Below are 26,780 nucleotides of genomic sequence, written 5' to 3'. Positions count from 1 at the left end.
GTGCACACACGGTATATACTCTTCATCCTTTTTTCCTGCACCAAGAAAGATTTAAATTCTTTGCAGTTTCTAAAACAAGCCAGTGATTTCTAGTTTGAGAACTGCTGTTCCAAAGATGAAGCGCACACATCACGCACAGTTACTGACGATATTCACGTCTGTATAGCAAAGATCTTGGATACAAGCTGAGGTACATTTACAGTGAGCAGAGCAGTATCTGCAAGTGGTACCACAAAGCACAAGGGCCAAACCAGAAGGGTTGGTATAACCGGGATGGTCTGTGGACAGAAGCGGTGATTTGTGTGCAGGAAGGGATACTTCATTCCAAATTTATCAACTAGCTATAAAGAAAAAGGTTATCTTTCCTTACAAACTTGTTCTACATATTCATTTGTTAGAGAAATCCCATCCTAGCGTAACAGTTCTGCATACACCGCAGTCAAGCGAAGTGCAGAACACAGAAATATTTTGTTTCTATTCAGAGCTCTCTACATAACTTCAGTCTCCAACACATCCAAAGGGCACCTTCACGAGCAAGAAATTCACTTGGAAAATACAGCCTCCCTCGCTAAATTTCTTTACCTGAATCATAAAGCCATTTTCTTCATCCAGTTCACAAATGCATCTAACAATTTCATTGAGAGCATCATCTTCATCCTGAGACTCTTCAAAGTTAGTTGAATCAAAATCCTGATTGTATTCATCGCCACTGAGTAACAAACTCTCTGTAGAGGAATCATCCAAGAACTCCACGTCTGAAAGGTCTAGTAAAAATAAATACATGTGAAATTTTGTGTGCAGAGATACAATACTTCATAGAGGTATTTTTAGCAGTTAAAAATCTTAACCTGCATACAACAAAAATCACTCCCGAACACACTGCTGGTGTATCAGATTTCTTGATGAATTCTGCAAAATGCCTTTAATATCATCTCCTCAGAAGCAGAGCAGCAACACTTAACCAAAGTAAGTAAAATGCAGAATAGCTTGAGCAGCGTAAGCATTTTGATTTCAACAGATGAAGTAGAAATCAGTCACCATATTTATAGCTACAATCCCAAACACAAACCGAATTATTTCCTTTAAAATTCTCTTAAAGATTTAAACCTACAAACTGAAAGCTGCTGTTCACCCAACCTACTTTCTCCACTAAGGTCAACAGACAAGATAGCTCTTGGATACTGGTATGATGTATTCTTCTCCGAGAACATGCTGCGCAAAGTCAGAGAGCTCCCCGACGACCGTGTTAATGGAGACGAGCATCTGTCCAAGAATTCAACAGAACTATCTTCATAATCTGAATAATCTGGAAAAGTTAAAAGAAAATAAGTTGCTGTTACAAGAGTGAAGTTTGTGACAAATGCAAAAAAACCCCGAAACCTGAAAACCACACCTATTTTAGTATTCTGCAACATTATGTTTAGAAGTAATCAACACTGAGGTATTAGGATGATGAAACTCTAAATGAGAAACAGCAAAAGTTCTTCATAACATTTTATAAAAAAAATTCCAGTAAGAAACATAATAAAGTTTAATAGCTAAGACAAGCATTACTCATTTAACTCCCCCCTCCATCTCTGAATGTACAGAGGAATAATTTTTCCTTTAACGTTATACAGTCTTTTTTTTCCCCACAATTCATCCTGTACCATCTGCTGTCCTTAGACATGGTGCTGGGAGCTCTTTTTTTGCTTTAGGTCTGTCAGTAGCACTACCAACAAGTACTAGTTACCAAGTAACTGCAGACAGTCCTGCCAGGTTAAGTGACAAAAGCTTTTCCATACACCTGTGGATGTGCACAGGGAGCCCCAGAAAACCCCTCCTTGGATGCTCTCAGGCCCATCCCAGGAGCCAGCAGTTGATGATGGGCCAATGGAACCAAAGTGTGTGTGTGTAAATATATATATATATATATATATAAATCAATGGACCTAAGTGTTTGGAGAGGAACAAGCACAGGGAATAATAAAGGGGATAAAAAAGGCCAGTCATGCACAGTGTGCTGGTCAGTAGACTTTGTCTGGCCATGCCCTGTGTCTGATCAGCACAGTGTGTCCTATCTGTGCTGGCAGAGGTGGTGGAGTCTCCCTCCTTGGAGATATCCAAAAGTTGTCTGGACATGGTCCTGGGCAACTGTCTCTAGGTGGCCCTGCTTGGTCAGGGGGGTTGGACCAGAGAACCTCCAGAGGTCCCTTCCAACCTCAACCATTCTGTGATTCTTATTAAACCCCATTTCTAACTGTCACCCCGGTGAGAGGCTCTATTCGGTGTGCAGGGGGCAGAGTGCCAGCAAATGGAGTCAGACCACAGGTCTAAGGGCCCATGTGGCTGCGGTGCCAGCACCTGGAGAGACTGGAGCAAGTGGCTGAAATACCAACCACCTGAGAGGGATGTCTGGTCACAGAGGCCCATGAGTTCACCCTGCAGCACCCGGAGCCAGTGCAAGTGTCTGACTGTTAGCAGAGATCGAGCTGGACCAGCTGGTGAGCAGGTGAAATGGCCTGGGAGTAGTGGGTGAGTGGATCTGCAAGGGCCAGTTCTGGGGGCAAGTGTGTCTCTAGGGGTGAGAGCCAGGGGGACTATGGGAATCTGGGGAGTCCTGGCCAAATCCAGCGCTGTGTGACAGCGCACATGAGTGAGATGGTCTGTACTGCAGCAGGGCTATGGCCCCTGGGTCTTGTACCTCCAGGTGCCAGCAACTGGGAAGACTGGGATCCATAGGCAGCTACTGGGCAGACAAGTGTCTGAGCCCAGCTGCTGGAGGGATCCACACTGTACACACACACACACACACATATATATATATATATATATGTATTTTCTCACTATTGGACCCTCACCCTGCTCAGCCAGAGCTTGTGCCCACTGGCGCTACAGCAGTACTGACATTTCTCACAGAGTGTCTGGGGTTGGAAGGGACCTCTGGAGATCATCCAGTCCAACTCACCTGCTAAAGCAGGTTCACCAGAGCAGATCACACAGGAAGGTGTCCAGGCGGGTTTGAATGTCTCCAGAGAAGGAGACTCCACAACCTCTCTGGGCAGCCTGTTCCAGGCTCTGGCACCTCAAAGGAAAGAAGTTTCTCCTCATATTCAGGTGGAACCTTCATACTGGTACCAGCATGATAAAATTTCCTGTAACATATACTATGTGCAACGGTTTCAAGGAACATACTCACAAGGCTGCACTTAAATCACAGTGACTGGAGAGACTGTCCCAGGTAACTCACGGAATCACAAATCACAGAACAGTTTGGGGTGGAAGGGACCTTGAAGATCATCTAGTTCTAGGCCCCCTACCTCAGGCAGGGATACTTTCCAGTAGATCAAGTTGCTCAGAGCCCCATCCAACCTGGCCTTGAACACTCCCAGGGATGTGGCATCTACAACTTCTCTGGGCAGCCTATTCCAGTGTCTCATCACGCTCACAGTAAAAAATCTCTTTCTAATACGTAACATAAATCTACCCTTTCAGTTTTAAACTGTTACCTGTTGTCCTATCACTACACTCCTTCAGAGTCCCTTCCCAACCTTCCTGGAGGTCTCCCCTTTTAAATACTAGAAGGCTGCTATAAGGACTTCCCAGAGCCTTCTCTTTTCTCAGCTAAACAGCCTCTTGGCCTTTTCTCACAGGGGAGGCTCTCCAGGACCTGATCATCTTTGTGGCCTCCTCTGGACCCGCTTGAGCAGGTCCATGTCTTTCTTATGCTGGTCAAACGGTAAATAAGAGTAGCTATCCACTTACTCCTCTCAAAACTTACTACTTTGAATATAAGTGAGTAATCATATTTCTACACTTTCATTCTTCTGTAGGAAGCTTTCCTGCTACCATCTGTATCTATAGTTTTCTTGCTATGGGTTCCACAACATGTCTCTCTCCTAGAAACCTTCCATAAAGCCACTGCTCATATTTACTTTCTCCTTCTGTCAAAACCACACTATCTACCACAATTCCAAAGTATATTCACTGTAGGCGAGTCAACTCCATGACAAGTTGAGTTGATCACTTCATGTTGTATTGCTCTCAACCTCACTGTAACAGAACAGTACAAAAATCAGAAATTACCCACCTTCTGTGTTATATGCGTTTTATAGGAAGTCAATCTTGCACATACAGCAGAAAAAAAATCGTGTTGTTTGCTGGTTTTTTGTTTGGCTGGGTTTTTTTGTTGTTGTTTTCTTTGCTTGTGGGTTTTTTTTTGGCACAGAGGAAGGGTTGGTTTGTTTGGTTTTTGTTTGTCTGTTTTAAAAACGAATCATTTTTCAATGGGCTTTTTCAGGGACTGACAGTGGAGACAGAATCTGCCAAAGCATTTGCAGGGACAGGAGTTAGACTCCATGATACTTGTGGGTCCCTTCCAACTCTAGACTTTCTATGATCCTGTATTTTTCTTTTTTCTCCAGTTAAAAAAAAAAAAAGTATCCAGGCAGAATACCTCTGGATTGCCAGACACAGATTTTCACAAGATGAATTTCCAAAGAATAAAATGCTCAAGTTTTACTTACACTGCTTTCTGCATCTGGATTTAAAATTTCTATTTGTTGGGCACTGGGAGGTACATGGTTTTCTCCTAATATTTACAAGCATTGGATACGGCCCCTAGAAGTTGCAACCTAATCATGGTACCTCTGCCAAGCTTCTAAGTTTCAAGACAAGTTGGCAAAAAGAGACCAAAGGAACAAAAAAAAATTTAAAAGATGAGTAGGGTTTGCAAAACCTATTGCATGTCGGAGCTGCATGGAACCAGAGCCAGTGAGAAAGCCCAGACTCTGCTCTGAAGCACAGGCCTTTGCAAAAAAGCAAAATATCACACACTCAGCTGAGAACCAGTCAGACCAAGTCCTCCCAAATCTTCTAAATGCTGCACTAGAGCAGCCTTTTCTGATGATTCATCTAAATTTTGGAACTCAACACCAGAGACGACAGATAACTCCTTCATTTACCTCTTTCTTTGGAAATAAATGAAACAGAAAGCTCGGGGGGATAGCTACTTTTGTGACAGTTCTTTTTCAAAAGACTTTTACACCAACACTCAGTCTGTCATGTACTCAAAGAACAGAAGAGCAACAAAACATTTTTCTTACTCCCATTGAACTGTATTGAGAGTGCTGCTGGGGGTTTTCCTGCACACAAGGGGATGGCACATTACTTTTGAACATCTTCCTTAAAACGGAACCTGAAGACAGTATTAACTCACTCTGTCATGTTTTAATAATCACAGATGAAGTAGCCAGGACTGCTCAGGGTCTTAGGGGTTTTGTTCTTTTCTTTGGCTTTTGAATACTTGGCATTTACCAGTATCTTCTTACAAATGCTTAGATGCCTTCCCAGTGCAAATTAAAGAACTCCCAATAACATTTAGGTAAAGTAAGCAATTGAAGTTTATAGCTTAAAATCATATTACTCCAATATAAAGACAGAGAAGTACATTAAACCTAAATTATTGCACTTCACATTCAAGCACCACATTATTTGGGAACATTTTTATGTTATAGCATAAATTCTGGACAGACAAATGAATAATCACTCTAGAGATCCACAAGGCATCTTTAAAAGTCTGTGGTCAGAAGCTCAATTTAATGCATGGGGTTTTTCCACATGCTCTTGAGCAAAAATTTCTAGAAACTTGTTTGAAAGGTTTTACATTTTCACCTTGTCATATTTTAAGAAATTTTAAGCAAAGTTATGACAACCAATATCTAGTAAAGTACACTCTCAAGGTACACAAAAGTCAAGTCAATCTGACAGGCATAGAAAGGACAGTCTGTGTTCTCGTTTTTAGATTCTGAATATTTAAAGATGTTTTCAAGAAAAGAAGAAAAAACAGCAGCAAGATAAAAATAAGCAGTATCATTTTCAGTCTGAAGCACTTTCTGAACTAAGCAGGTATAATACACAAAAAAAAAAGTCAGTCTTTGGCAAGACGACAGAATGAGTCTGCATTTGACCATGCTATTATTTTTATTGCCATAATGCTGCGATTAAGACCGCACTGGATGCAAAATAAAAAGTAAACCAAGGAACCCGTAACGTGATTTCATGGGAGATTAAAAGAACCAAACCATGTGGAAAAGCTGAAGAACAACAAAGAAACTGTAAAAGTGTACTGGTCAGCAGGATAGTTATCTTTTTATAAAGAAGAAAACCCAAACATTGTCCAGTTGTCCCACAGAAATCACACCAAGGAGAGTTACAGAAAGGATGGTGCTACAACTTTAAACCACACTCTTAGAGAAGTACTTCTCAAACAAGGAGGAAAAGAAAAGCACAAAGTGTTTTGAAAGGGTTTCTTTGTTTTGTTAAAAAAAGCACAAGCTACCTAGAGCCTCATGTCTGAAAAAAACCCCTATTTTTATCCTTCTAGGGAACAGAAATAAGAGAGAAAAAGACAAAGGTGGGTGATGTGATCAAAGAATCAGAACTGAGAAGTGAGACGAAGACAAACAGAATCATCGTGTGTCAAGACAACAGACAAGGCTGTTACAGAGACACCAACCTCAGCTGCTCAGGATTAACCGGTGGGAGAGGCTGCGTTTTATACAGTAAACCACGGAAATTTAGCAACAGACTGGATACTAGAATAACTTTAATGTCCGAGCGAAATAGGTAGGATGTGTACAGAGCTTCAAATGAAGAATTTGAACAGATGAGGAGAGCAAGTGCATCTTTTGAAGAAAGAAAGAACATCTATGAAATACCTATGTCTGTCATGGAAGGAACAGGCTATAAACACAAAAAATGAGGTCACAGACCTAAGTGTTCTTCTCAACACTTAAAGCCAAAACTTGTTCTTTGAAATTTCTAAAATTTGACATTCATACTGTCTAGAAACAAGTTTTAATATCTAATGCCGGAAATACAGAGTGATTTTGCTTATTAAATATATATATATATAGTACTTACCATGCTGTTTAGATTTCTTCTTTTTTTTCTTCTTCTTTTTCTGTTTTGATTTATGATCTTTCTCCTTTTTCTCTTTTTTCTCCTTTTCCTTTTCTTTCTTTTTACCTGAAATAAAAATTAAACATTTTAAAACAGCAGTACCATTCAGGATTACTTGCTTCATTTGGCTTAACCTAAATATTCAAAACCAAGTATTCCAGTTGTCTACTCAGATCAAAATGATTCAGTTAATTTACTTGATATCTTGGGCACATCTCTTATTAATTGCTGGTAGAATGGTTCCAAGGAATCTCTCTCAACAAATAACATTTTACTATTTTAAGTATTTCCAAATGGGATATTGTAGAAGAAGATATAGCAAGAGAAAAAGCTTTCAGAAGTGGAAAACTCCAAACTAAAAATAACCTTAAAAACATATATTAGGCCTACAGAAAGTCATTTGAAGGAAATTTCAGTATCACAAAACTGCTGATGCTGTCAGCACTTTCTACTACACAGCAACATCCTCACAGAACACTGATTCTGACTAAAATTGATGATACATGTCTTACATTGCAGTTCACTTCTAACCACTGTTGGTACACACATGAGGACAAGTACTTTGTCTCAGAAAAATTCTATTTATCCTGTTAATTCTCCCCAGACAAAATATATCTCCCAACATTGTCACCCCACAATCATTTTCTAAGCAATCAGCAGTGAGATAAATAATGAGGGAATTGACTTGTTACAGAAAAATAAATCTTCAAAGTCATTATTTAAGGATTGTTTCCTGCACAAAAATTGGAATCTTATTATCTTCCTGGGGAACATAAAACCAGCACTTTTACCTCCTGGAAAAACAAGACAGAATTGCTTATGAATTCTTGTCCATCTATTTTTTTTTTTTCTTATTTTAAACACAGGGTAAAACCAAAGCCCTCTTAATTTCTAAACACAGTATCGTTAGTTCAACTTAAAAAAAAAAAGCTTTTTTTCAGGCCTTTCAGAGGTACTTGCAAACCCTTGCTATGGACACTTTCATTTTCTCTTATAAAGCTATTATTCTACTATAAACTTGTCATACAGATAAAAACAGTTTTTAAGACCTAAACAAAAGTAGTGTAGCTGGGCCCAGGAAATATTTTACCCTTTCACATTTGCTTTTCAGAGGTATCAAGCGTTAGCTATTTTTTTCCTTTTTTTCCTAAAAATATTATTACTCTTTACATACCATATGTTGAAGAAGTTTTCTCCTCCAGTTTTCCTTTTCTTTCCATTCTTACTGCACCTGAAAATCGAAGAAGAATATATGACATAAGCACGATGTCTGGCTGGTGACCCATTTTCTTGTAAAAGTCATTAGACCGTAAAAAGTCCTAATGGTCCATAATGTAGAAGAACCATACAAACAATAAAGTTATCTTTAATGTCACTTTATGATTATTTTTATCGTCTAAAGCACTGGAAACAAAAAGTATTGTAGTTTACCAACTTCTGAATGCTTGTCCTTCTCAATCACGTTCTTTAATATTTTCTCCTTCAGACTCTCAGAACATTTCTCCTTTACGGGCACAGAGCACAGTATCTCTGTCCCTTCAGAGCTCACTGATGTGGATGACCTCTTTTTTTTACTATTCCCTTTGGATAACTTTAGACTATTGGTTAAAGGCATTTCCAGATGCAAGGCATGTACATGGGACGAGGGTGCTGAAAACAAGAAGACACATTTACTAGGCATTCCGTAAGGATTGCAGCCAGATCCCTGGCTGCGTCAGATCACTGAAATGTCAAATATTGGTAATAATATCATCACACTCAACATAGAATTACTGCATATGAATGCCTAGGTCTTAGTCTTACATACAAGACAATACATGCCACAGAAAGCTTCTTGGTTTGGAGATTTGTACTCGATTTCAAACTACTTGTACTGTTCAAAGTGTATTTTGCTGCTACTTTTGAGCCTTTTTGTTTCCTTTTTGTTTCATTGTAATAGAAACCCATATCAACAGTGAGGGTTAAAGGTGCTGACATGGTCAATATCGTTACAATTAACCGTCTGGTACAATATTTGTAGTGCTACCTTTAAAATTTACACTTCCGCTTATCACGTTTTTAATTGATTTTAATAATATTTAAATCACTGATTATCTTTCATGTGCGTATTTAATCTACATTTGAATTATAGGCAAAAATCATGCGATAATTTGTCAGAATTCAGCATCATATACTGACAATTTTTATTTGCACTATTCAGTAAAAGCTTACCTATTTATATTTTTCAACCTTTATCTGATGCTAATTAAGAAATAATATGGCAAAACGAAGCTCAAATTATCATTTCCCTTGCTAATATTTATAATCAAATAAGAAAATGGAATTTTCAAATAAACTAGAACAGAAGTTACTTCTAAAGAACATCGAGGTTATTCAAAACTCTGTACTACTGTGTTCACTGATATTGTAAGAGCCTTAAGTTTCATTTAAATGCAATTAGCAAATTCTGTCTTCATCAGACCACCGAGGATGTTTCAGGACCATGCTGAGAACATATTGTAGGAAAATGCAGCTCTGGAAAGTCCTAAGGGTTCAGGTTTTTCAGTGCCAGCTGCAAACACTTGGAGGCACCAGCCACCTTCACTGCCTCTCAACATAGAAGCCCAACAAAAAAACATGTATAAAAACAAAAGCATGTAAAAACCACCGGCGGGTTAAAGTGCTGAACAACAACAACAAAAAAGCAGTTGTGAAAAATCAAGATATTAAACAAGAAAAAATACAAAGCTGATCTTTGTATTTCAAGTGGATTTAGCTTGCTGGGATACTCGGCATCGCCACAAAACACCATTCAAATTATTCCCTTCTTGGGTTTCCTAATTAAGGTTTCTCCCTGTTACAGGACTGAATTGCTTTGCCATCTGTGGAGCAATGAGTATATTTTAGCACCTCAGTAAAAGGAAAAAAAGTGACACTTGTCCACATCATCATGCTATCAACGTCTTGTCTCATTTCTAAAAAGAGCACAAAAGGATCACCCAAATGCACGTAATTTGGTTAGGTCACTGCCATTTTGATGAAAAGATGAGAGACTATTCCATCCAATGTCAAGACGAATTTAATCTCAATATTAGATGAATTCCTATTTCAACTTCGTTATTCAGAAGAAATCCTGACTTCAGACATTCAGACATGCTCTGATCCCGACAGCCACAACACAACGAACTTCAGCATCACAATAATTTTCAACATAAGCACATCAGCTACTAACTGAATGACTGTCAGAGAGAACATTTATGATGGGTAGAAATATGCGACAGTCACATCAATATTCATCTCAATGACAGAGCTCTCCAGACTGCCTTAGTACAGTAACCAGAAAAATTACTATTATGCTTGTGTACACTGCAATGTTATCCTTGGCTTTTAATTTTATTAATCAGAAATCATCCTAAATTGAGAATCTTAAATTCTCAAGTCCTAAGTAAGGAGTTAGGTCTTGCAAAGTTTAATTTTCAACTGTGCAATCACTATGCCTTACAAGCAACCACAAAATTAGACAAAGTGGACAATCACAGTCTGAGGGGCAAGTAAATACAGTAAGGGAAAAAATATTAGTTTATAAAAAAAAAATTCCTTTATGGAAATACTACCATGGATTTTTTAACTGTTACTTTTAATTGTAATTTTATTCCCGTTGAGGAGTCTCGTCAGCCACCTCCCACACAGCAAAGCGTGGGAGCTCTGCCATTAACACTCCGCAGAGACAAAGATGCTTAGAGATCACGCTTGATCACCCACTCACTATGTCATTGTTCTAAGATCAATTTGATCACCAGAAGACTGATTTCAGATTAAAACAAATGCAAACCGAGGCAATTTTCAGTCTGCTTTACAACAGGTGGCCAGTGTCAGCTCTCTGGCCTGGCGTGGTGGCTCAGAACAGGAGGATGCTCCGATACCGGCTCTTCGTGGTGCAGCAAATTAGAATAAATTGTATTATGCGTGGCAACTTATTTTGCTGCATGATATTCTATTCCATGGCTTTTGATGCTTCAGCTTTCCTACTAATGGAAATATCAGCATTTGTATTAATCTACAATTTAAATCATAATATGACCAGCATAATTCATGGTTCTATCATTAATGTTATGGTTTGAATTCCCAGTGCAGAGCGTGAATTCTATACCTAAATGCACTTTAAATATATATGACAGATTAATACCAGATCCTGCACACAATCATCTCTTTAGGAAAGATGAGGACATGACAGGTTCTTGGTGCCATCAACTAAGTACGCCAAGAACCAGCTGTGAACTTCAGGGCAGAGACGAGAAGGGCAGACATTCAAGTCAGGGAGTAAACCCGACTGTCAAGAGATGTTTGGAGTAAAACAAACACCTCCAAAGTAACAAAAGCTTTAGCTCACGAGAGTCTAGATACCTCTTCAAAGTAGGGTAACCAATAACGCTGGCAGGAGTTTATTAAGAAGCGACCAATCTAAATTTCTGAAAATTTGGTACATCAGCTGTTTCTTGTTCCCACTGCAGCAAACTTATCAATAAAATTATGCCAAAGTATATTACGTTTTTTCTTGCAGCATAAATGCAAATTTTGCCCATACAGTTAACCTGATGTTACGCTACTAGCAAAACCATCTAGACTGAGCTGGAATAGGAAGTAATAGCTAATAACAATATTGTTATATTACTACTATAAATATTATATTAATATTGTTATATTAGTAAAAGTAACAATATTTTCCTTTAATTTTAAAACCCTGTTGCTTGCTGATATTTGCTCAATACATAACAGTTAAACTAACAAAATGGTGTAGAGTTATAGAAACCAAGAAAAATTATCATAAATTAAAAGAAAATTACAACTATGGAAAGATCTGAACTCCCTGTAGTCCGAACTGGAAAACTACAGTGTTTTGCATGTATTCAGACTGACTGTGAATTTAAAGGCTAAGTGAGAAAAAGGCCAGTTATCTACATTTTAAGAAGTCTGACAATGGAAAGCAAGGATTCTTAGGTATGTGTGTACAATATCCAGTGATTGCAAGCTTAGGCAAAGCAGAACCTCTGTGCAATAATTAACTGGTATCGTACCAGCATCTACCGCAGTGCCCAGCGCTCCTGTGCAGCCCGTGGACTGAAGGAGTTGACCGCAGGGCTCGTGTGTTGCCTTCATGGAACAAGTTGTTCATTTTGAAAGGCGTCAATACTATGAGTTGCCATTTATGCTTCCGCACTTCAGTATGCCTCACTCCTCCCCTCTACAACACATCAAATCAGTGCCTTTTGAAGAAGTCATAAAAATGCATCATTTATCAACAATATACAATTCTTTTTTCAGTTGACTCAACTGATAGATCCTATCAGAAGTCTAAACTTCCAAAGACACGAATTGCATCTCTGGGTCTAAAACACTGCAGCTCTTTTGCAGAAGTAATAGGTTGTTTCAGGCTAAATACTTTTGTTATCTCCACCATTTCTGAAACTAGTTATCTACTTCAAAGATTATGAAGACAGCTTGCCACTGTTTGAACAGGTTCATTAGAAAAGGAATCGTAGTGAAAAAGAGTGAATTCTATGCGTGCTCCTGAAGCATGCAAGAATTTGGTGTAATTATGTGTGCTTAAGTAATATGACTTGAGAATCTGTGCTATTTCAAAAGTAAAAAGATGCCTTTAGGCAGAGAATACAACAAAAACTATTCAACAGTGTAAAGTAACTCCAGAGGTTTCAAATCCGAACTTAAAAGCTACATTTTTCTTCTCCTAAGAATGACACAAACAAGTTTCACGAGTTAGAAGCCTGAGATGAACCCAAAAGACACATGAACTTCAGTTACAGAGTCCTAGAGATACTATTGACAGAGGCAGCTGACTCCAAAACTTTACAGGAAATCTCTGAATTAAAGATATCAAACTGTCTAGATTAGTCTTTCAGCCCACAAAGCTTATAGTGCCCAAGTGGATGCTGGGCTGCAAATTTCAGAAAACTTCTAACATTTGGAGAAAAAAGTCAGTATAAAAGCTCAAGATAGAGTTCTATTGATTGCATGGAGGAAAACTATAATACATAAAAATTAGGAACAAAACACAGGTCTGTCCAGATGGCAAAAACCCAGAAGACAAACCCTGACAAATCAGTTCCTTGAGAGCTTATAACTCTTAGGATTATGTAGGTGCAAAAAAAGCTCCACTGAAGTGTATCTTCCAGCATGGAATGCAAGTGCTTCCATCTTCTTCTTCTTAACTCAAGTATTAATAGTAATTCCAGATAATTTTGTCAGGGAATGGTTTTCACTGACACAAAGTGCGTGGACATGTCAAATATTTTTGAATCATAAATAAAGGTTGCTGTAAATGAAACATTATTTCTTTAATTAGACTCAGCTGTGGCCAAGACCAAGCTCAACAAATCACCAAGTGATTTACTGATGGATGCTGGGTTTAGAACCAGCTCACTCCGAGTCCAAACCAGTCCCGTGACAAAAGTCGGCAAGGAAATAAACACTTGTCAGCATTACCAACTACACATTAAATGATCCAGAAAACATATCAGAAAAGCCAGAAGTTAAATTACTAGTAACTGAAATGAGCTCTAATAAACAAGAAACAGATGGTAGGTGGAATTCGTTGGGTTTCTTTTATGGTCTTGTTCTATGAGTGGGCAAATATACAGGTCCCAAAAGCACTTCTCTTAGGGGCAGAAGACAAGAGATATAAGGACTTTGAGAAGTAATTTTCCCAGTAATCTGCGATTCTACTGATAAGCAATGTTCCATCAGCAAACCGAGACTGTCACAAGGTTTCACTTGAGAAATTCAGCAACACTTTTTAAAAGTGGCAGCTGATTAGAAATTCCCGTAGCCCTTATTTTGACGAATTAGTTTAAGAGATTAATAATTTCTTTTAAAGGATAATTACAGTCATGTATTTTAATCTACACAATATTGATCCAAGAATCCTACCCAGCTTTCGCTACAGCAGGTTCAATAGCTACGCTGCAACTCCACAAAGCGATTACCTTACGCTTTCAGTGGGGGAAAGTGTGGGCAGACGTCCAAGAAGGGGCCGTACATACTGCACAAAATGCTTCACTGACCTACTGAGCACTGCAGCTGTACTATCAGAATGCAAAGTTATTCCCCTCCTCCTCAAACAAAACTAATTTATAGTTTGAATGCCATAATTAGATACTTTAAGGTCATGTTGTCCTCCCTTACTATTGGTCACATTCACTGAAAACTTCCCCAGCAGTGTACAATAATTTGATTTTTTTTCCTCCTTACTTTATTGAACAATCTTAAAAAAAAAGCTTCTGAGAGAATTCTGTCTTGGTAGCCAATTAAAAATGGTATGATACTCACCCACATAAGAGACTTACTTATGAATAAAGCATATGGACACCTAACATACGCTGGAAGAAAACAACCCGCTTTTAGGGTCTGCAAATTACTATGTAAACCCTTCCTCAAATCTCTTAATTGCCTCTATCCAAGTGCTTCACTTAAACCACAGTAGCCAGTAAACTGTCACCCAGTGAGAGGCAGCACAGAGTTCCAGTATTGGGTTCTGTGCTAATTCTGGGAGGGTGAACCAGGTCTATAAGTTTTAGAGGATTTTTCAGGAATATTTTCAAGTAACATTTTGTAGCAAGCAAATGACAACATCTCCGCTGGAAAAAGCAGCAAAGGTAGAGGAATGCTGACTGCCTCTGAAAATGCTACTAAGTTTTAGAGCTAAAGCCGCAATATAAATGAGTACATGTAGATTTAGTATATGTTAGTATGTTAGTAAACAACTTCACAAATTATATTTACAGATTCTAAGTATTGTTAGAATTTTTGAAAGAAATGCTGATTTTTATATTCCAAACTCTCAGATCTTCCTTAAAGTGTGTTAGGAAAAAGTGCTAATGCAGATCAAAGCCAGTGGAAAACGAAGAATATGCAGATGGACACCCCAGGAAGAGTGGCAGGTTTGTGGCTGTACAGAAAGAGAAAACAAGTATCCCCTCTTTCTGTGTAAGTGAATACATACAAAATTTAACCCTACAACTACAAACCTAACTGGTTGTATACTGAATCTCTTTACCTGACGCTGTTGTAGCTACTCTTCCATCAATTACTGCTTTGGAAGAAAGATATGTAATCATCTGAATATCTTCCTTGTCTTTACTGGGATATTCATTACGGAAAGTGGATTCTGTGGATAATGGTGCTGTAACTTCCGAACTACAGCTTAAATCAAGAGGGAGACACGGTCCATGCTTCTCAAGTGACATATGAGCAACAGCAGGTACTACATGAAAGAAAAAATGCAATATTAAAAAAGATACATAGGTCCAAGAAACAACAGTTTGGATTGCAGCGTTACATAACATAGGAACAGCTTGAGCTACAGCAAGTCAAAACATCCCGTTAGATGAAAACCGTGAAAGGTCTAATTTTTATGATTCAATTTCTCTTGGGCAGTTCTTTATTAGATTAGGATACATTACCCTCCAATTTTGATGACTGTTGATTTTGACCACTGATGGAGAACACTTTTCCATCAGTAACTGAAGAAGGAGAAGAAAATTTTTCTACAGAATCATCAGGCAAGGAGCAAGTGGCTAAACGCTGTGATCTTCTTCTCCGTTGGCTATGTTTGTAGGATCTAGGGGAATTCACTGGCTGTGATGGACCTAAAAAGAGATCTTTCAATGTTCATGAAGCAGAGAGAGATACCATCATCTTACCGCAGTATTTGAGATCTAAAGAGGGGGAGTGCCTTAAATAGCTCTTATTTGCAAAGCTGGTAATTACAGCAGAACTGATAAAAGTAATTAAAAACTGTCACTACCAGAAGCAAAAGGGTTATGCTCAAGGTACGATTCTGCTATTTGCTTATTATACATTATTGGGGCACCTACTTCCCCACTGCTAAAGGCTGTTGTTTTAGGCAAACAGCACGCTTACAATAAGCACCCCCCCCATATAACCCATGAGAATAGGCTACTTATAATGGAAGGGGGCAATAGGATTTAACAGTAAACAGAACAAATGATCACAGTTAAAAGATCTAAAAAGTCACGGATAGTGGTTAACATAAAACTTAAAAAAAATAATCCAAACCAGTGGTTAATTTTATATCCCACTTCCTGTCTTCTGTTAACCCGATATCAATATTCCAACTGTATTTCAAAGGCATAGCACAGTAAGAAGGTTCGAGGACTTCATACTTAAAAAAAAAAGGAGGGGGAGGGTATTGATATAGGTTAATATAGGCCTGATTCATTAAAAACAAAAAACCCATGCTCCCCTACACCTCTCGAATTGTACCTGGTTTCACAAGCTTTTGACTTTGAAAAATATTTAAGCCATTATTACACTGTAAACCACTGTTCTCTCTTTTTCTTAAGCAGTTTTTAGAGTCAAAGATGTACAGATTTAAAAATAAAGACGTAGCAAAATTTAATTTCTATTGGAAGTGGTAAAGACTCAAAGCGAAAGATTGAGGGACAGCACAAACACAGTCTAAGCTATTAAGTAACCAAATTTTAAATTAGCTATTTTTTAAAACATTGCTACAGAGAAGTCTAACTTAATCCAAAATACAAACATGTTAAAGGAAAACTACTTACCATTATTTTAAGGGCGGGGTGGGAAGGCATATTACAATATAGATGACTGCTAATATTTTGTGGGGACAAAATACAATTTATACCCATGTCCTGACTAAAAATGGCTGAATTTGCACCCCTCCCTCTCCCATTCATTTAAAGTTATCTGAGAGAAAAGACTAAAAGAAACTTATCTCCTAAGAGAAAAATCTCAAATCAAGGTTAAGGCGAACACACAATGCAGGTAGAGTCTTCCATCCTCAATCACTATTCTAAAACTGAAACAAAAATGTAGCTTTTGACTTACTGGAGCCCACATTTATTTTAACTCCTGGCCTCATCATTTAATGTTCTTCAGGCAACAAAGAGCCTGACCCTAAGCAACACTAAAACCCTAATATAATCTCAAAAAAGGTACAGAAATATTTTAATATTCACGAAAAAATAGCATCTTCAAGGATGTAGCAGAAACCTTTCCTTGTGCTTCTAATAACCAATATTCTTGTTCTTTGCAAGTCAATTACACATGTTAAGAAGCTGGACACCTATAGTATTTTTCTGAGACAAAGAAACTCAATTTTTTTTCATATTTCCCCACCACAGATCTTGAACCCATCTTCTATTTCACATCCTATGTGAAGGAAATAGCACATAAGGTGAAGAATGCCCCAGCCAACAGGTACAGCACATCAGGCTGCGGAAGATGGAATTTCTCAGAGAAGGAACGGTCCACACCCCAGGCGTGCGTCTTTTCTTTTTAATGAATCAGGCCCCTTCAGAAGAGAGGTTTGATTTTTTCCTGTATCACTTTTAATACCGATGTGGAGATTTAAGCTGGAGGGAAAGCCAACCATTAAAAGCCACAACTCTACAAAGATAAATGTATTATTTCTGGTAGAGTAATTCATATACCTTATTATGTGACTTGACTTTTAAAATACTAAGCTACCCCTAATTCTCCCACTTGGACTTTTTAGTTAAAGCAGATTCATTTTTAAAAGCAATAGCCATTTACAACCCCAAAAAATTTCTGTATATCGCTTATAAGTAATTACGGTATTTTTCTTAAAATGTCTGTGCTCACTAGTTTTATTTATCACAGAAGAAGGAAGCTGAGAGACCAGCGTCAAATCCTCGACTTGTATTAATTCTGGGGAAAGTGGTGATTTAGGGGGCTTTATACACCCAGAAGAATCTCCAGATTCTTGTTTGCATTTCTTGCTGCGAGCCTTTCCTGAAGACAAAGTTGAGGATAACAGTGCAGGTTTCTGAATGGTGGCAGAACTGCTAATATCAGCTTCATTTTTTTTCTGACTTTGTGGTTTAGGTGAAATCTCCTGAATAAATAATAAAAAATTGATACTTTTATTTCAGTTTCTTCGCTGTAGTTCTTGTATTCTATTTTGATCTTTTTAAAAGCAACTTTAGTATTCAAAACATTTTAAAGCAACATTTTCAGTACAAATGAAAACTATTTAAAATGCATAACATTAAACTTTTTTTTTAAAGGAGCACTATCAATTATTTCCAGTATTCAGAACACCCTTATTTCTTACTATTTGAAATACCTGCAAAAAGCCTGAAAACAAAACATTTTTTCTCTATTCCCATTTTTAAAATTCACCAAAGCCTTTTTAGTTTCCATCTCCAGGTGCTGTCTCAAAGTGTCATTTGTCACAAGCCAGAACAGATACGCCGATTTACAGTCAGAGAATATCTCAAGTTGGAAGGGACCCATAAGGACCAGATTCCAACTCCCTGCTCCTCACAGGACTACCTGGAACTACAAATATGACTAAGAGCGTCATCCAGACACTCCTTGAACTTTTGCCAGGCTTTTGCACTGTTATGTGCAAGAAATCCTCGTTCAGAGGATTGCAGTTCTAAAAAAAGTTGCCAAGATTTCCCTTTCACAGTCATCTCCCTGACCATAGGAAAAAAAATTTTAAAAAAATATATAATAAAAAGTTCCTCAGGAAAACTTTAACATGAATTTCATTTTTAGAGAAGAACCTGAAAAAGTTGATAACGCTCCTTTAAGGAATTGTCTGAAAACAATTAAAAGTTTCCAAATACTGAACACACTCTCACACACAACCCCTTTTAGTGCTGGGAGTCTGGATTTCACATTATATGTTTGTGCAAACACATGAAGAAATCACAACTTCTAGCACCACAGGGCTAAATAGTTTGTTAACTGTTGGGGAAAAATGAGTAGATAAAGAGTTAAAACAGTTTTTGAAGAAAAAAATAATTTTAAAAAAACCCCATATAATGCAGCTTTCCAATTTCATCAATTTTCATCCTTCTTAACACACATACTGAACTATTATTTTTAGACAATTAGCATGCATTGACAGACATTAGCATTTTAGATTTTAAACTGGAAGGAAATCCTTCCCACTTCACTGAATAAACTGTGCATGTGCTCAACTTGCCCAATAATGGCAAATGACAATATCTGAACATGGTTTCTTAAACCTGTCCCCTTTCTTGTCCCATTTGCATAACACAGAATAATAGCACCTAATAAAACCATAACTAACAAAGTAGAAAGAGATTTCTAGAACGTGTGCACCACTTTATCCAAATTAAAAACATCACATCTCTGATGATTTGAGGGCATTGCGTTTTGTTATAAATTACAATTTTATTTTCCACTGGAACTTTCCGTGTTCCAATGGAAAAAATAAAAGGGGGCAAACAAACAAACAAACTAAAAAATGCACATTCTATGTTTGTAAAAGGGCACCCCTGAATGGTACATGAATAGCTTGCTGGAAGTACCATGTAACGAGCCGGTGCAAAACATCCCATTCAGCAGACATCAGTTCTACCTTGAATAACTCAATTACACATGTACTGAGTGCAGTTTATTCATTTCAATAAAATATTCCATCAACTGTAGAGTATACCTACGCTGGTTATGAGAGGCATTACCAGAAATTAATTAGAGTCGTAACTTGTAAATAAACAATTTTATTGTTCATCTTCACAGATGTGAAAGACATTACTACAGCATCCATTACTTTCAAATTACAAAGTAATTTAAACAAGATTAAAAAAATTAAATTAATATTTTGATAAGGTGCTTAACCTCTTAACAGGACAAATTAACATTAAAAACCTTAATGAATTAATGTTATTCATCTAATCAGGTCTTGGTCAAAAGGAAATATAAACACAACATACCCTAATACAGTTAAATAAACTACTGTATCTGCAACTAATAGTCTGAGGTTTTGGGTTTAAGACAACTGTAAACTAAAAATATATAAATATAAATAAAATAAACTTCCATCAACAAAGTCAGTTTTCGGCTATTGGCCTGAATACTTCTACCATGTTTTGTACTACATTATTAAAAAAACCTACAAGATATTTCACCCATTCAATTTTATAGCACTAGTAGACAAAACCTCTAAGGAATGTCGGCTTTGCTATTGAAAAAAAATTTGGGGAGGTTTATAACTCGGCCATTTAAATTCGTGCAGAAACTTAGTGAAAAAAGCTTGAAGCTCAAAAATTTTCCTCCCCACAGTTAATCTTTTAAATGTTTGTGAGGTTTCTGATTTTAGTTAGAAGCGAGGGAACAGGACAATTTGGGATCTTAGATGCCTCTTTAAAGGAGCTTAATTAGTATTTCCAAAAATGAGGTTTTTCAGACCATTAGCATGTAAACAATGACAGAGACATCTTTTTTTAATATCTAATGAAGAAAACAGAAACAGCCGAGTTACTAATTCCAAGAAGTAACAAAAAGTTTTTAGTAAATATGCACTGTAGTTTATACTGTTGCATACACAGTCTATGTAAACCACAAAGTCCCATTCGCCCGAATGGGATCCTGCATGATAAGATTTACATTGTAATGATTCTTCCAAAAACAACATGCTGTAAGCCATTTCACAGTTTTTTGCACATTGAAAATATCACACTGTCACCGTAGCAATGAAATCATAGCGTCTTTAATATGCAAAAATTTGAGAAATGGAATGTCATGTCAATACACTGTAAACCTTTATGCAAAATATCGGTCAATGCATTGACACCGTAGGGGCTCAGGTCGCCGTTACAGTGACAGCATTAGAAACAGAAAATCACGTTCCATTGACAAGACTCGCATCCAATGCGGCGTCAATGGAAAAACCACAGCAACGCAATTATATATCAGCTCTAAAGAACCAGTACAACCAAAATATGAAGTAAAGTTTGGGGTAGGGACTGTTCATAGAGTGTGCCGGGGCTTAAGAACAGAAGTGCTCTTTTAAGAATTGCGGGCAGCAAGGTTATTTTATTCAAAATGCTGCTGTTGAAGAAGAACGAAAATGAATACAAAAAAGCTGTATTAAAACTACATTAAGGCTCTGATTTAAATCACTGGAAAACAAAGATGTCCTGAATCAAGACTACTGTTCATCCTTAGCTTGCTTAATCGTGCTCAGGCATTCAGCCCTTTTAATAAGCAAGATAATGCACAACTCGGAGAGAAGCAATGCCTGAACGCAAGGAACAAGCCAAAGATAAAATGGCAGCTTTCAGGTCCTGCAAATACGCAGATTTAAAAATCAGACCCTTAACATTATTTAAAAGTTTCTTTTTTGTATTTATTAAAATACACGCCCTTGCAAAATGTATGGCTCATTGAGCAGTTCATAAAACACATACAAGCCTACAACACCAAATTCTTACAATATAAAAGAAACTTCTTTTAAAAAAGAAGTTCTACTTGATGTCAAAAACCCTTTTTCAAACACAAATTTAATTTGTGTAAGGGCCTTTTCCTAATCCAGTCATGGTTCCAGCTATAAAACTGGACCTTGGGACACTGGTCTCCTCACATTTGTTGCACGGAGACTTCATTTTTCTTTGTTTTCTGTTAGTTTTCTAACACAAAAGCTCATTACTGAAATTCGAGTCAACACTGTGTTTAAAGACAATCAAATTCCGTACTTCTGGCTCTGCCAGAAATGTAAACATAAGATCAATTTTCAGTTCCCTATTATATCTGAAGGGGTAAATTTTAAATGTTGTAGGTACTACATCTCCATGGCACACTCCAGTAGGAACCTTGCAAAAGAATCAAACTCTACCATTTCATACCTGCTCCAGGACTGGAGCTGTTTCTTTGTTGCCTTCCTTTTTTTCAGCACCATCCGCAACAACAGCTTTGGATGCCAACAAACCTTAGGAGAAAAATTGCAGATATTTTTAGTTAGAAGCAGCTTGAAACAAGAATTTGTGGAAAACAAAGCAAAACAGTGAGACAAGTATGAACTGCTTACATCTACAACAAAATCCTCTCTGAAACAGCTCTACACAAAGCTGAACACTTAAAATTAGAAGAAACAAAAAGTTAAAGGACTTTCCTAGAGATGTAGCCCTTTCTCAAGAGGCACCCCTCTGGCATTTCCATTAACAAGGTAAAATTCAAATTATCAATTGTAAAATAATGTCTCACCATCCCTTTTGAAGCCCAAGTGCTAGGGCTTTAAAACCAAGCCTATGAGAGATCAAAATTATCTACAAAACTTTTCTATCTCTCCCCTTTCCAGTCTTTGGGAAATTTCCATCACAATTTGTATTACTAATTCTAACTCTACCACATGCAAACCGTTCTTAGACAGAATACAACAAGGGATTTGATTTCCAAATAAATATTCTCAGCAGTGGAGCTCCCAAATTACCTCAATAACAAGACCATATTGGGAGCAAACATAGCAGAATGTCTCTTCATTCATGAGCTTTTATACAATACCACTACTATAATAAAATCTGTAAAAGTCAGGGAAACATAAATATGAGAAAGTTTTTCATTTGCTAAGCATATAGCAATAGTTTCAGTTCTGCTTCCCACAATAACTTCAGTTACCTAAGTATGCAGAGAAAGAAAGTTCCATGCTATAAACCAAATCAGAACTGAAAAACCCTGAAAAACACAAATCTGAATAAAAGTTACTATTATAATTCCTGGGAATGTCAGTATTGGGGTGGAGAGTTTAAGTCCTCAAAAATAACTTGAGCTGACAGATCCACAGGAAATGTGTATTGTGTTCCATGAAAAATTAGATATGCTCAAAATTAATTTACAGTGCACAATGACCAAGGAATTATAAATTAGGGAAGCCTGGGCTCTTGGTAAGTGTTTCAGACATTAAAAAACAAAAAAACCATGCACACAAAAAACAGTGTGGTAATTTGCTGGACAGCTATTCACATTTCAGCATTCCACAATGAATACTCTTTCTGTTAGATTAAGTTATGTTTTGAATATCACAGAATCACAGAATCACAGAATGTTAGGGATTGGAAGGGACCTCGAAAGATCATCTAGTCCAATCCCCCTGCCAGAGCAGGAACATCCAGATGAGGTTACACAGGAAGGTGTCCAGGCGGGTTTTGAATGTCTCCAGAGAAGGAGAATCCACAACCTCCCTGGGCAGCCTGTTCCAGTGTTCCGTCACCCTCACTGAGAAGAAGTTTCTTCTCAAATTTAAGTGGAACCTCTTGTGTTCCAGCTTGAACCCATTACCCCTTGTCTTACTGTTGGTTGTCACCGAGAAGAGCCTGGCTCCATCCTCGTGACACCCACCCTTTATATATTTATAAACATTGATGAGGTCACCCCTCAGTCTCCTCTTCTCCAAGCTAAAGAGCCCCAGCTCCCTCAGCCTTTCCTCATAAGGGAGATGCTCCACTCCCTTAATCATCTTTGTGGCCCTGCGCTGGACTCTCTCCAGCAGTTCCCTGTCCTTCTGGAACTGAGGGGCCCAGAACTGGACACAATATTCCAGATGAGGTCTCACCAGGGCAGAGTAGAGGGGAAGGAGAACCTCTCTCGACCTACTAACCACCCCCCTTCTAATACACCCCAGGATGCCATTGGCCTTCTTGGCCACAAGGGCCCAGTGCTGGCTCATGGTCATCCTGCTGTCCACCAGGACCCCCAGGTCCCTTTCCCCTACTGGAAAGTAGTACTGGAAAGTAGCTCTGATTTAAATAAGCTTTTTCAGAACACCATGTCCATACCAATACAAATAAAATAATCAGGTAAGATTTTAATTCTGTACCAGGTTTCATAAAAGATTTAGGTTTCACAGACCTTATTTAGATGTGACTCAAATTATCCTGTTTAAATCAAGTTGCAAAATTAGCAAGGTATTTTATACTGAGGATCATACAACTACAATGAAAAGTATAAAATAATTTTCAAAATTAAGTGGAGTTTTAAATACCAAACAACAAGCTACAGTCTATAGGGGTCTACAGTCTTTGGGGTTCTACAAATCCCAGGCTGCCCAGAGAAGCTGTGGATGCTCCATCCCTGGAAGTGTTCAAGACCAGGTTGGACAGGACTTTGAGCAACCTGGTCTAGTAGAAGGTGTCACTGCCCGTGGCAGGGAGATTGGAACTAGATCATCTTTAAGGTTCAACCCAACCCAAACCATTCTATGATTGTTCTTTCTAGTTAGATGAGCAGTGTTCAGAAAGTAAAGCCATGAAACGAACCTAGACTTTGTCAGATCTGTGAATACATAACTCGTATTTCCTTTTTCTCTACACCATTAGGTATTTTTCAAATCAAAGACCATGCCTGTAGAAAGACAGAACACCTCCACAAACTACTACAGCAGCAGGACTACAGGTTCACCATCCTGTCACCTAACAAATAAAAAGCATAGTGTGGCATAGCGAACCAGAAGTGGTTTGTTCCGTAAACTTGCTGCAGATGTTATCTGCTCTTTCAGGTATCGACACTGCAGCAGTTGTGGAAGCAACCATTCCAACAGGGGCAAAAAGTGATCAGAAGAAAATATTAACATGTGCTTAGCAGGAGACATCCTTCACCTTTGGGGAATCTCATTTCCCCAGTGGTGGTAGCAGAAGGAAAAGGAGCAAAGGAAGCAGCTTTATTTTACTGAATGGTGAGTAAAGATCACCAGACGCAGCTGTGGCCCTTGTGGCAGACAAGGAGAAAGTTCTGCAACAACGACTGAATGCTGAATTGAAACCCAGAAAACAATTCCTTTCAGCCAGCCTTCTACCACCACATTATTTGCTCCATTTCCCCAACACAGCCATAAGACACTTGGTAAATGAATGTTTTCCTAACAGCTACAATGCCTTGATTCTTTTGTAGCCATTCTGATGGGTACATCAGCACGATTCCCAGTCTTTCAAATCTAAAAGCTCACACGGGAGACACAAACCACAATTGACAAGTTTTTCAAGCATAAAAAAATAACATGTAGCAAGAGAAAGTATGATCATCATTGGTTACATTTTTCAAAATATTCCAATATATGGAACAATAAAAAACCTACTAGAGTATGAGTTTCAGAAGTGTGTTGAGAACAGTTACACAAAGCGGCTACCAAATATGACAAATTTCAGCGTGCAATCAAAGGATTAATTCACTTTCATTGAAAGGTAACATATTCTCTGCTAGCCGAGACACAGACACTGCTTTTAGAATGATAGAGTCAATGGCTGCAACATTATGATTCTCACAAAGTTCCTTAGGAAAGAAGAATCTATTCACAAGCACAGAAAAATATAATTTCTAGAGCTACAATTATTTCAGCTGGTTTTGGTATCTTCTGCTGCTAAATGCTGTTGGGAAGAAGGAACAGGGCTCCAAAAATACATATCACTGGTATATATCTTACACTTCTTCTGCTCATGGCAGCAACTTAATTGGGACTTAACTGAGGCCGCATGTGGGATGGGCAAAGGAGAGTAGAAATTAAGCTGATAAATCAGGCATCTGTTAACTAAACTCAGTACTAAATAAGAAGCCATCCAGGAAAGAAAATCCTGGAGACAAAAGATGGGTTTTTCCAAAAACTGCTTCCTTCATAGCATGTTCATACTGGTCCACTTCATTTATTTTCTCTTTTACTTTGAAGCACTGATGGAGAGACTGAATGGAGCCAAACTCATACAAAAACGTTCTTCATTGCTGATCTACAAAAGGTTGGATTAGCTAAAACAAGTGAAAAAACCCCCTCGTAATGCAGTTTAGTAAATCAGGTTATTTTTATCTTACAGAAACAAGTAAGACTTTCTATATGAATGACCATACCCTACCTAATACAAAAAAACCCTCTTATCTGTAGCACAGAAAAGTTTGCCAGACTTCACACAAGATATTACTTCCTAGAATAATGAGTGGAACCCATTTCTATCTTACCATCTGTCCAAGGGCCCCTCTCTTAAGGTGGGGGGACTTCACAGCATTTTTTCATTGAGATTTTGAAATGCAACTGAATCCTCCTCAGCACAGGTGAAAAGATATTGCCTCATCCTAAATACTCCTACATTTATACAGTCCTGAATTACATTCGGCCCTCTGAAAGCAACCACAAGGCTGATGTGGCCCCCCATGAAAATGAGTTTGACACCCCTGCTTAGACACTGGGAAAAAAAAAAGTTTCAGATCTTCATTGCTTTGATTTGTAGCTAGGCTTGTATATTTTTAAATTACATACTCTAAACTCTTTTTGACAACAGTATTACTTTATGACAAACTATGAAAAAACATTTAGTTTTTCCACAGCTAACAGAAGCTTTATTTACAGCAGTGATATGTAACTCATGACCATATTGAGACCTTGTACAAACCCCTAATTGACTCAATAATGGAGAAAACTGTGGAGTTAAAACATCAGAAATTCATCAGCTCAGGATGGCTACCTTCTTAAAAAACCAGAAAGACCAGATCAAGTCTGAGACCATTCTCTGAATTTATGAACAAGGTAGATTTTATTACCATCTATAGATTCCTTTAAAATTCCAAACAAGTGAAAAAGACTGTAGTGAATATCTGTCTCATGAATGTTCTTTTACCAATCCACTTCAGTACCTTATAGGTAAGCATATATATTTCACTAGATTAAAAAGGAAAAAAAGTCAACAACAAAAAAAAGTATTTTACCAGTGATCTTGTTAAGACGAGCTCTCTTTGCCTGAAATGAGTTGCCTAGATTACTTTTCCTCTTGTGCGATAACGTGCTCTCTGCCTGCACAAAGGCCATCTTTGGAACATCCACTACAGGAAATCCTACTATTAAACAGAGAAGAAATCTAATAAACTCACATTACATAAATACGTAACAACACGCAACATACCTAAATATTTCAGAATTGTTATTGGAATAATGCAGTAAAGAAACTAAAATTCTATTAAAAATGAAAACGACACATTCCGAAGATGTGGATTCACACACTGAAGCATTAGAAGCAGATTACTTCAAAATTTATAACTTTTACTCAACA

The 26,780-nt window shown here is 37.8% G+C and overlaps 1 protein-coding gene across 4 annotated transcripts in view; it reads right to left on the bottom strand.

The window, feature by feature from the left end:
- The window catches only part of PHF20L1 (PHD finger protein 20 like 1), a 58,810-nt gene that overhangs the window by 14,321 nt on the left and 17,709 nt on the right, over positions 1-26,780 (bottom strand). For 2 of the 4 annotated variants that reach the window (XM_065627698.1, XM_065627696.1), the window contains 10 exons: positions 26,440-26,568; positions 21,606-21,688; positions 17,587-17,839; positions 15,399-15,584; positions 14,993-15,199; positions 8,374-8,592; positions 8,117-8,173; positions 6,904-7,008; positions 1,142-1,306; positions 583-764 (listed from right to left, as the gene is read on the bottom strand). In XM_065627698.1, the coding sequence (XP_065483770.1) occupies positions 583-764; positions 1,142-1,306; positions 6,904-7,008; positions 8,117-8,173; positions 8,374-8,592; positions 14,993-15,199; positions 15,399-15,584; positions 17,587-17,839; positions 21,606-21,688; positions 26,440-26,568 (1,586 nt within the window). The remainder of the gene's footprint in view (positions 1-582; positions 765-1,141; positions 1,307-6,903; positions 7,009-8,116; positions 8,174-8,373; positions 8,593-14,992; positions 15,200-15,398; positions 15,585-17,586; positions 17,840-21,605; positions 21,689-26,439; positions 26,569-26,780) is intronic. The other 2 variants (XM_065627697.1, XM_065627699.1) reach the window with 1 other exon arrangement.

Source organism: Caloenas nicobarica, chromosome 2 (assembly GCF_036013445.1).
Source record: "Caloenas nicobarica isolate bCalNic1 chromosome 2, bCalNic1.hap1, whole genome shotgun sequence".
Taxonomy (NCBI): domain Eukaryota; kingdom Metazoa; phylum Chordata; class Aves; order Columbiformes; family Columbidae; genus Caloenas; species Caloenas nicobarica.
This window is presented reverse-complemented; position numbering and strand designations above follow the sequence as displayed.